The 11,300-nt window shown below is 31.6% G+C and overlaps 1 protein-coding gene across 2 annotated transcripts; it reads right to left on the reverse strand.

Moving 5' to 3' along the window:
- Nucleotides 1-2,175: 2,175 nt before the first annotated feature.
- LOC109792679 (uncharacterized) lies at nucleotides 2,176-10,341 on the reverse strand. 2 transcript variants are annotated; one of them, XM_083065886.1, is made up of 12 exons: nucleotides 9,644-10,341; nucleotides 8,913-8,950; nucleotides 8,736-8,825; nucleotides 8,494-8,571; nucleotides 6,930-6,989; nucleotides 6,375-6,452; nucleotides 5,159-5,480; nucleotides 4,868-5,071; nucleotides 4,515-4,781; nucleotides 3,763-4,412; nucleotides 3,545-3,661; nucleotides 3,432-3,464 (listed from the first exon to the last, which is right to left on the reverse strand). In XM_083065886.1, the coding sequence occupies exons 7-10, from the start codon at nucleotides 5,474-5,476 to the stop codon at nucleotides 4,176-4,178; spliced, it is 1,026 nt and encodes a 341-aa protein (XP_082922012.1). In that variant the 5' UTR covers nucleotides 5,477-5,480; nucleotides 6,375-6,452; nucleotides 6,930-6,989; nucleotides 8,494-8,571; nucleotides 8,736-8,825; nucleotides 8,913-8,950; nucleotides 9,644-10,341; the 3' UTR covers nucleotides 3,432-3,464; nucleotides 3,545-3,661; nucleotides 3,763-4,175. The 2 variants fall into 2 exon arrangements, with proteins under 2 accessions (XP_082922013.1, XP_082922012.1); XM_083065887.1 differs by lacking the exons at nucleotides 4,515-4,781; nucleotides 4,868-5,071; nucleotides 5,159-5,480; ... (4 more) ...; nucleotides 8,913-8,950; nucleotides 9,644-10,341 and adding exons at nucleotides 2,176-2,475; nucleotides 2,561-2,656; nucleotides 2,751-2,826; nucleotides 2,914-3,018; nucleotides 3,088-3,255 and having other exon boundaries at nucleotides 3,337-3,464; nucleotides 3,763-4,175.
- Nucleotides 10,342-11,300: the final 959 nt, after the last annotated feature.

An 11,300-nucleotide genomic window follows, 5' to 3' on the forward strand; every position in this document is an offset into this window, starting at 1 on the left:
TTTTCAATGTTATATACGCATAATGTGCTCTAGTACACTTGGTTATCAAGTTCACTTAAAACCTCAAGGTTCATGGATCGAGTCCTAGGAATGTTAAAAATACGAACGAATAAATGATAAGCTGAAAAAAGAAGATAAAGAAAAAAATAAAATAAATTTTGTGTCAACATAGTGTCGGCTTAACCGATAATAAAAAAAAAAAAAAAAATTTGTTAGTGACGGCTTAGCCAACGGTTTTTATGATTTAGAGTCAGCTTTTGGCCGACTCTAAATTGAAACATTCTCGTAGTGATATAAATATATATCATAATTATTTTTTACAAGTTTTTATATTTAAAATTATGATTAAAGATGAAAATAAACTAGATCAGATTATGTTATATTATAATTTAGTAGATTTAATTTAGACTTAACTTGTTTTTTCTTTTTTTAAATAGATATCCTAAATATGACTTATTTATCTATCATAAACATTTTTTTTACATGTTTGGTTAGAACTACAATCCTAAAAATATACTTTATAATAATTTAATACTAATAAAAATATAAAAATAAATATATTAAATTGTATAAAAGTCAAGTTTAATTTATTTATAATATAAGCATGTTTTTAATATATAATATATATTTTAGATGATAATTTATTTCAAAACATATTTTATAATAAAAATTCTAAATAGAACATAAATCTTCCAATCTTTCCCATTTTAATTTTTTTTAATCAATGTATACAATCTTATGATCTTTATTTTGATTTTTTTAATCAATATATACAATTTTATGATCTTTACTATTTTTTATTTTTTTAATCAATGTATATATAAATAGAAAGTACAAAAAGTAAACATATATGCTACAAATTTTATTTGATCAAAAATTAAACTTTAAAAAAAAATAATTTATTATTAAAGAATATTCTTTATCACATATGAGAACTAATCTCCTTCGAAAATTTGATAAATATCAAATAAAGGAACAACTCTTTTAAATTTATATTTTATTCATATGATAATTTAAATATATATATATATATATATATATATATATATATATATATATATATATATATATATATATATATATATGTAAAATGCTAGTGGAGGTATGTGTCTCCATTCTCCTCTACATGGATCCGTCAATTTACCGATGCAAGATCCTCCTAGTTTGTTCTTGCTACTAGTTCACAAATAAAATGATGAAGCTCCTATATGGCAAGCTTCTTGACCGGATGGAAGAAATTCTTCAAGCTTAAGCCAAGAGAATCTTCAAGGCCCACTACTACAGAAGACACATTTTACATCGGTTATTTAACGCTATCTACATCGGTTCTAAAACCGATGTAGAATGGAGAGACGTAGTACATGTATAGCATTTTACATCGGTTCTGTGAATAACTGATGTAAATTTCTGCATAATTTTATATCGGTTCTGTTTATAACCGATGTAAATTTGTACCCACATTTACATCGGTTATAAACACAAACGATGTAAAATTATGCAGAAATTTACATCGGTTATACGCAGAACTGATGAAAAATTATACTCTCATTTACACCTGTTCCTATTTGAACCAATGTAGATTATTAATTTTTTTTTTAAATTTGTTTGATTTTAGGTTCTTTCTAATTTAACCTGTAATAACCACATATTCTCTGCCAGATTTTTGAAAATGTACATGAAATTAAAAGATTAAACAAACCCACAGACAAATCAAAATAGACAAAAAGAACAAATTGACTTACACAAAAAATACACTATATGGCATATGTAATTAATTTTAATTTTCATCTACAACTAATGAAGAAAAATCCTGAAAATGAAGGTTATAAAACTTGTCCACCAAAATGACAATAACAAACCATATTAAAGCATGAAACAACCCACTATGGCATGATTTATGTTCCCAGGCAGCTATTATAAGCTATTTGTCTTCACCTAAATCAACAATATATCTAACAATTCTAGTCCTAAAATTTATATGATCACTGTCATTCTTTTATGTGATCACCCTCATTCTTTTATACTACTATAATTTTAAAGAAAATAAGAGCAATAATAATTCCAGCCCTAAATGTAACCAATTTCTCCAATCATCCAACATCAACCAGTTAAACTTGCAGCAAAATCATGCTAAGGAGAATGCCAATAAAAAAAGGTAGATTGTAACCAAGAAAATCTGCCAAGTTAGTAGAACAACTTGATAAAATTGAACATCTAGTAGAATACCAAATCAAAAATAGAAACTAAAATTTGATACAATACAAACATAAGAACGACTAAGTATAGCAATACAACACCAAATCAACCAGAAATAAAAACTAAAATGTGATCTAACCCTCCACGTATCCGGAAACCAAAATGCAACATCGTTAAAAATCATGATCTATTTCTAAATTTTTCTAAAAAGAACTTTGCCCATTGACTGCGAATGTCTTCCAATTTTGTTTCTGGCAATGGCGCAACATCGTCAAAAAGCTGTAACATACATGATGATATTAGTTACATCATAATCATTAAAAGAAATTAATCAATATTGTTAAAAATAAAAGAATTATATTACCTCGATCCAATCAGTTGTTACTTCTCCTTCAATTATGTCCAACATCCAATTCATCACGTAGTATCCACATTCATAATTTCCTTGTTGCATATTACTCTAAAATGAATATCATTTTGAGTTGTATAAATAATTTTTTAATTAAGCTAATAAAAAGCAATTTTTAGGTATATTGAGGTAACAAACCACTTACCATGGGGTAAATCCAATCTAGGTTCTTTGGTTGTGCTGTAGATCTACCACTCATAACATTATACACAACCATAAAACTAAAGAAAATAAATCCAAATAAGTTACATGATTAAAATTTATAATGGAGAGCATAAAGTTAATACATGTTACAAATTAAAGTTTACCTTTTTATTAAATTTTTGAATTGTACATTGGGCTTACGATGCAAAGAACAAAACCAGATTGCAACATTGTTTGTAGGACAAAGAACCAGGAGCTGCCAATGATTTCTATATTGAGCAACAATTAGTTACACAACATATACATAAAATAAATGCAATTAACAAACATGCACTTACTGATCGACATAAGGAGCCAAGTAAATTTGCTTTGGTGAAGTTTTTATCCTTTCATTGATATAATTTTGAGACTTAGCTTTTTTATTCCCTGATTTTTGTATTGTCTGGGGCTCAAAAAATCCATACAAGTCACCATGGCCAAGCTCCTCAATTTTTTGATTCAAATATCTGAAATATATGCAAAAGAAAGAATTAATTATGAATGCATCATAGTTAAAAAGATAATGATACTAAGAATTGTGTACTTACAACATCCATAATTGTATGATTGAGATGTTGAGCATTTCACGTTGTATTAATTCATATATATCTTGAAATGAAATATACAACTTAAAATCATGATTGTTGACACCAAATAGACTTGCAGGACATATCACCTGAAATGATTAGATTGGTTAAGTAACAAACCTAAAATAAAAATATGTTAAATACTCTTCATATTAGTTAGACAAGTCACCTGAAATGGTTGGCCATAAAGTAAGGACTTTGACGCCTCACGCAAGTCACTAATAGGATCACTATTAGGTTTTGACCTATCAGGACGTGGTACTCGTATGTTTTCTCCATCAATTCCCTATACAATGATCAAAAATCAAATATTGATATTAATAAGCAAAAATATGTATTGGTAAATAAAAATATTAATAATGAAAACCATACGTTAAAAATATATACCGTGGTTGAAATATCTCTCACAAGATGTCTCGGCCATGAAATGAAAGTCTGTAGGGCCTGTCCAATCAATTAAACCTCTGAAGTAGGTACGGGAACTGGAGCATTAGAATCTCGAACTTGCTCAACAACCACCTTCACAAAATCATTTGTCAAAGGCACATGGTGTATGACTAAACTCCCCTTATAAACTCTACCAATGGCCACTACACGAGGAGGAATCTCATCAACGCATAACTCACATTGATTGGAAATATCAGCATGAGGCTCACCCCCAAAGGGATTACCAACAATATTAGCACTTGAAGGAGTTGGACAACTGCCTTTAGTGCTAGCACGAGCCACCATAGCATGATCTACCTCAACTGGAGGAACATCTTGTGACTGTTGAGCACTCATATTTGGGTACTTTGACATTAAACTTTGTGTGACCCGTACATATATTTGTTGTGTGAGGGCTTCAAATCCTGGGGGCTCAATTTAGATAAGGATGAGTCTTTTGACAATGGTCCAAAGTAATTACTAATAGTAGCACCAGCCCCAGCTGTACGAACACGACCAGGGTGCTCTGGTCGCCCAAGGGCAGTAGTCAATATATCTTGACGAGCTTCGGGAATAAAAGAACCTTGTGATGCTTGCTCCTCCAACTCATTCTACAATAAATAAACTTTTTTTATAATATATCCTACAATAAAAAAATTCTACAACAAATCTTAAAATAGGTAATGAGTTTTTTTTATAAAAAAAATACTTACAATTTTTTTTGCAACTTGGTTAGCAGGCTCAGAAGTCATCTCACCCGAACTTTTTGTGCGAGCCATGTTCCACAACCTATGGCGTGGAGGAAGAGGCGGAGGATCAATCACTACATCCTCACTAGCACCGGATTGTATTGCTTCCTCCTTAAGTCTCTTAATTTCACTTTTCATAAAATTTCTCACAAGTAGCTCATAACCCCCACGAGATAATAGGTGGGGAGCATTATTAAGTTTCTGGATATCTTGTGTTTTTTTTCTGACAAGCTGCAATAATTTAATAACCCCATAAGTAAAAGTGAAAAATAAATAAAAATATAATATAAATTTTAAAAACAATAAACACTACTTACCTTCCAAGAAGGGTCATTTCGAATTTCTTTAAATTTTTCCCATTCTTCAGGGTCAATATTATAGTCATCACAAGGACTTTTACCCTTGTATTTCCCATGTACCCACTCCCTTATAAGATAAGACTTATGTTGCCTAAATTTTGTAGCAACAGATGAAAGCATTTTACTCTTCAATATATTAGTATCACTGATGTCATACACTCCCTACAAAACAAATTTAGACTTAAGAGTTAATAATAACATTAAAAATGATTATCATTTTGTCAAATTATGTAAATATAGTGGAAATACCAAAATATCCTGCCAAATCATGTTTTTAGTAGTTTGTGGGACTTCTTTCCAAGAAGGGACTAAAATACTAATGTTGTCTCTAGCAAGAGTTCCCAAATAACTTGAAAATTGAGCTTTGTTTGGCCCTGAAACTATCCCAGTAGTGGGATCCACATCAAGTGATATTTTGGACCCTTTCATGCGCTTACGGGCTAAACTTTTCATTCGTGTCGGCTTCCTCTTTTTCTTAGATGTAGCCTGTGAAGTAGGGACTGTAGGAGCAGGGGAGGCTTGAGAAGTAGGGGAGCCTTGAGGAGCAGTGCTCGGTTGAGTATCCATGTGTCTGTTTTGACAAAAAAATAACCAAGGTCAATTGGAAAAGTAATAAAATGAATTAAAAACATGAAAAAATGAATGAAAAGAATATTAAATTATACATCAAGATAAACATAACTTAATGCGGTAATTAAATAGTAATGTTTTCCCATATGCCTTCATCATGGTCATTACGAGTGGCATGAATGTCGTTTTGCTCAATTTCTTCATTGTTAGTAGGCATACGTGTTGAGAAAGAAAGACTCTCCCAAAATTCAACTGTTGAATCATCAACATTGTGTACACTTCTACCTTGTAGAACCACATACCACCTTTCATCAATAGGATCTTTGACATAAAATACTTGTGTTGCTTGGTTTGCCATGATGAAAGGTTCATCCTTATGACCCACCTTGCTAAGGTCTACCATTGTAAATCCCATTTCATCGGTTCGCACACCATTGTTAATATCAACCCATTTGCACTTAAAAACAGGAACTTTAAAGGCACCATAACTGATCTCCCAAATGTCTTCAATGACTCCGTAGTAACTTGTGGATGCCACAACGGGATTTTTATCATTTCTACTACAAAAATGCATGGATTGAGCCTGAAGAGTAACCCCACTATTCTGCATGGTACTATTGTCATCTTGTGACTTTGTGTAAAAGGAAAAGTTATTGATATCATAGCCAGTATAAGTAAAAACATTATATTTAGGTTCATTTGCAAGACATTTTAATGTGTTAGAAACACTATCATCACTAAAGACTTTTTCTTTGAACCATTTTAAGAATGTCTTCAATTAGATAAATAAATTAGATATATAAGTCATCTTATTTCATCAACTACATAAATATAATTCATCTCATTTCTTCAACTAGATAAATAAATTAGATATATATAATTCTGTTTAAGGTACCTTACTAAGAAGATATGACAAACTAGATCTGTTGACTAATGGATATCAAGAAGAGAAGTATCACCCTCTACACACTTCCTGCCAAATCAAAATCAAGTTTAAGAATATTAAAATTTAACTTATAAATAATTATAATAAATAAAAATTAAATTAAATATAAAGTTTAAAAAGGTTTTACGAATTTTGTCAATGTTTTGATTGAAGCTAATTTGGTTTAGGTTTGGTCACAGGCCTAATCAACCTATAGATTCTATACTAATAAATTTAATACACTTTAATTCTCGCTTTCAAGTACAGCATCATTATATTAAAGAGGTTTGTAGTTTATAAATTACACTATTGAAAAAACCCAAAACAACCCATGTCAGGACCAAGTAAGTGTAAGAGAATAAAGAGAAAAAAATAACTTAACAATTTACCTCATTATTATATTAAAAAGATATAAAATTAATTTTTCTTTTTTCTAGATTAAGCACATCATCTACTATGACAAACCACGTGCCCCAAATTTCAGTGTTGTTTCCGTCATATAAGCAAGGACTTATTATTCTTTACCTCTGGTAAATATTCAATGGGAATGGTTGAACCTCAATTCAATTATTGCATGGCCTTGCACTGCATCACAAGAAATCATAATTACATTACCTCGTGTACAAATGTACAATTGTACAATAGATACATTAGTGTGTCCAATTTTATTTGTTCCACTGTTGGTTCAATGTTTGTCTCTGTTGGAATTACTCATTGCATTTCTTGTCTCCAAATTATGCTGTGTTGGTTTTATTAGTGAAAGACAATGAACACTGACATAGCAGAACACAACAATGGAATGAATGTGACATGGCTTCTACACTAACAAATAAATAGAATAAAATAGCATTGTGTATGAATGTGACTAATTGAAGGGCAGAATAGTTGCTAGCTGTCATATATAGGATGGTGATGTTGGTTTGCTTTCTACACTAAGTGTGAGTTTTGAACGTCTCTATTGATTAGGATTTACTGAAAATGAATTGTTCACTGTAGCCATTGGAACGGCACAGCCCAAAAAGGGATGTTTGAAAAGAAGGTTTGTTAATCTCAAATAAACTTGTCCACACTTTTCAATTTATTTTAAAAGATATCTGCAAGTTTCTTTTGAAGTATTAAACTTATATCACTTTAATCATTTTAGAGTTATTTATTAAATTCTTAGCAGAACATGGATTTAGACTTAACTTAATTCTACAAAACCATGAATATGAGTGACAACTAATAGACCAATTAACTTAATCCTATAAAACCGTGAATGTGAGTCACAACTAATAGACCAACTATTTAAATAGAAAACTACAAATACAAATCCTGTGTAGCAACTAATCTTCTATTTAAACAAAGTGGAAAAGAAAAACTATAAAAGAAAGTCCTAACCACTAAATTATTAAAGCTCCATAAACTAATTATTTCAAAAGCTTAAACTAAATACATAAAGGAAAATCTTTCACACAAATTAATATAATGGAGGAGAATTTGATTAGAGCTCATTATGTATGGGTTTTCATATTAAGAGAGATTAAGAATTCTCACTATTTAATTTGTTTCTAAATACATGAACCCAATTCATTCACGCAAAATCTTTCATTCAAACTTTTTTCATCAAAAAGGCTCTATAGAGTCCCCAATTTGAAGTATTTTACTTTCACGCAAGTAACAGGGTATAATGAGCAATTGATATTTCACAGTTAATTAAGGATGCAGTTTTATATTCATACCATGCATAAACATCATCAATCAATAACCTGTCTTATTTTTCTAAACTGTAGTAATAAACGTATATCATATAAGTAACTGTAAGTAACAGGCCCAAATATATGGCTATATCCGTATGGTCCAATATGAACCAACAATCTTATCCACTTGAAACTAATATAACTTAATATTTTATACTATGAAATATACACCATCCTTAAGCCAATCTGATAATTTGACAAAGAAACAGAATTCCACTAAAAAATAAGAAGCCTGTGTATAATTTGATTATAGTTCCTTATAAAAAAAATTGTTTAACAAGATACTTCATCCTAAAATTCTTGATCATACCATTAGTAGCGAATAATAGAGATGGTGAACAGTAAACTACCTTATTTTCATTGGATATAGCATACTTTGTGAAATCAACATCATTCTGGGAAAACTCCTTTGATCCATCATGCAGTAACTGTTTAAACACATCAAGTGCATATTAAGGATTACATTTTACTCAGCTAGCTCCAATAAAACTCGATTCACAAAAAAACTTTTTCAAACTATAAACAGTGGACACTGCAAACTCTGTATTTTAAAGAGAAAAAATAATAACAAACCCTTTCAAGTATTGCGTACTTTTATTGTCTGATACACATTAGCATGAATGACTGGTAACTAGCTTTTTAGTTCTGCCTCGTCAAAGCCAGTTTGAAACAAAAGTTTTATCTGCATATTATAGACAAATAAAAAAATATAAACAATCTATCAAGTATATACAATGCTAAGAACATGGACAACAATACATTTTCTTACCTGCTTAAATATTGTGGACTTCCCTGACTCTCCAGCTCCTAAACAACAGGAAAATTGACACGGTTAAACAAGTCCAGAAGAAAAATAACAAAATCAACCACACAAGAAATTAAAATATTATTGCATATATGATTCAATTAAATGAATATGGCAATAATACACAAGTAATAGTATCAACATCTGGCCACCAAGTGCTTTTGAAAATGCTCCAATCACCAGCAGAAACTACACCCAAACAATATTTGCTATTCCTTAAAATCCGGGGAGCATTATCACCACTTATACAATGCTATATTCCAAGTGCCTCCATAAGTCACTTAAATTGAAAAACTTTAACTTTAAAATGTATTAGTGAAGAATATAAAACAGATATATAACAAAACTGCCCAGGTAAAAGGTACCAAGAGTTTAGTCCCGATAACCGAAAGTTTTTCATCCCCTGCAATGTTACTAGTATCATGTGTGTATCCTCATCCTAAACTCAACGTTGAGAACGGGGTGTAAAAAAAATACATATTCCATTCAGAAGCATTAACCCTGACGCAAAAATATCAAATTCACCTAAAGCAACTAACCCACACTCCAGTCCAAACAAAAACAATTAATGGCCTTCTTTCAAGATGTAATCATTTGAGGTCTTCTGTTTCTGTAATCATTTTTCAGAGTTCAAATGAACCCTGTACACATATAAACAAGCAAAATCAGAAGTTTGAAAGCGAAAGAGAACATACCTGCCGGAGTTAGAGTTTTCGATGATGATGCTTTTCACGAACTGAGAAGATTCTGGGTGCTTACGATTAACGTTCTTGTAGAATCATAATCTGAAAAACAAAAGGGCTTTGGAGAACGATGGGAAGCAAAGGGCTTTCTTCAGAGACGATGAAGGCGTTCTTTAGCAATGCCGCGCGCGAGGCTTTCTTTGGTGGTGGGACACGCACAATGGAGGGAAAGCTATTGGGTTCTACATCGGTCGTAAAGTGAACCGATGTAAATTTATTTAAGTTTTTTCTCTTATTTATAAGATTGCCACCATGATTTCAGAACTACATCGGTCCCTAATAAACCGATGTAAATCTGCTTTAAATTGTTTAAGTAATTACAAAACTGTCACTGCATTCTATTTTTACATCAGTTATATTAAAATCGATGTAAAATTGGCGATGTTAATGGATCTTTTTCTAGTAGTGGCTGGAACTAGCTTGGAAGAATCAAGGTTGATTCAATGGTGCTGGAAATTCCGGAAAGAACTCCTAAAGCTCCAAAGAGGAAGGCTCAAGGAGATGAGAAGGAGAGAGTTCTCCTTGAAAGAGACTCTCGGTGAGGGATTCAACTTTGATGAAAATGAATCTCATATATGCCAAAAGCATCAAATTACACGGTCACAATAGAATATATAGGTTTTAGGAAGTGTGCTAGGGAAGCTAAGTTAACCTAAGGTTTAATTAAACCATGGTATGGTCAATTAAACGTTAGGTGACAAAATTTGAATGTTTAAATTCAAATTTTGGTGCCAAACCGTCACCCCACCCCATGTGCTACTTACGTTGAATGTCATTTAGCATTCATTTAAGAGTGAATTTGGAACACCCCATGTGCATGCAAGCACATGGCTGAAATGCTCTCCAAATGTAATATTAATAACATTTAAATTGAGATGCACATGCAACTCCCTTTAAACCTAAATTCAAATTACATGGAAATGAAATGCCTAATATACTAGGCCAAAATACAAGGCCCAAAAAATACACAAGCCCATTAGGCTAACCTTACTTTACTTGGGCTTTAGAGAATAGCCCAACTAAAAAGAACTATGGGCTTTTCCTTATTATTAGCCCATTCTTCATGCATCCTCCTGGCCATGGCCCTAGTAGTTGGGCCTTTGGCCCATGGGCCTCCATCATCCCCTCCCTCTTGAAGAGGATTTGACCTCAAATCCCAAAAATCCTCCTCTTGTTCATCAACCCCTATAAAAAGAGATAAATCAGAGATGTTAAAATTAGGGTTGACTCCATACTCAGAAGGGAGATCTAGAACATAGGCATTGTTATTGATCTTCTTAAGAACCTAAAAGGGTCTATCCCCTCTAGGACTAAGTTTGGACTTTCTTTTGGAAGGAAATCTATCATTCCTAAGGTGAAGCCAAATCCAATCACCTTCATTGAAGATAACTTCCTTTCGACCCTTATTATTGTATTTTGTATATTTTCTGTTTGGGATTGAATATGATCTCGAACCCTCTCATGTAATTTCTTAATAAATTCAGCCCTAGATGTTCCTTCCTTATGAATAAAGAAGGAAGCATCATCTGAGAGAGGTAAAAAATCTAAAGGTGTGAGGGGATTGAAACCATATACAATCTCAAAAGGAGACATTTAGTGGTTTTGTGGA

Source organism: Cajanus cajan, chromosome 10, assembly GCF_000230855.2.
Source record: "Cajanus cajan strain Asha chromosome 10, NIPB_CcT2T_4, whole genome shotgun sequence".
Taxonomy (NCBI): domain Eukaryota; kingdom Viridiplantae; phylum Streptophyta; class Magnoliopsida; order Fabales; family Fabaceae; genus Cajanus; species Cajanus cajan.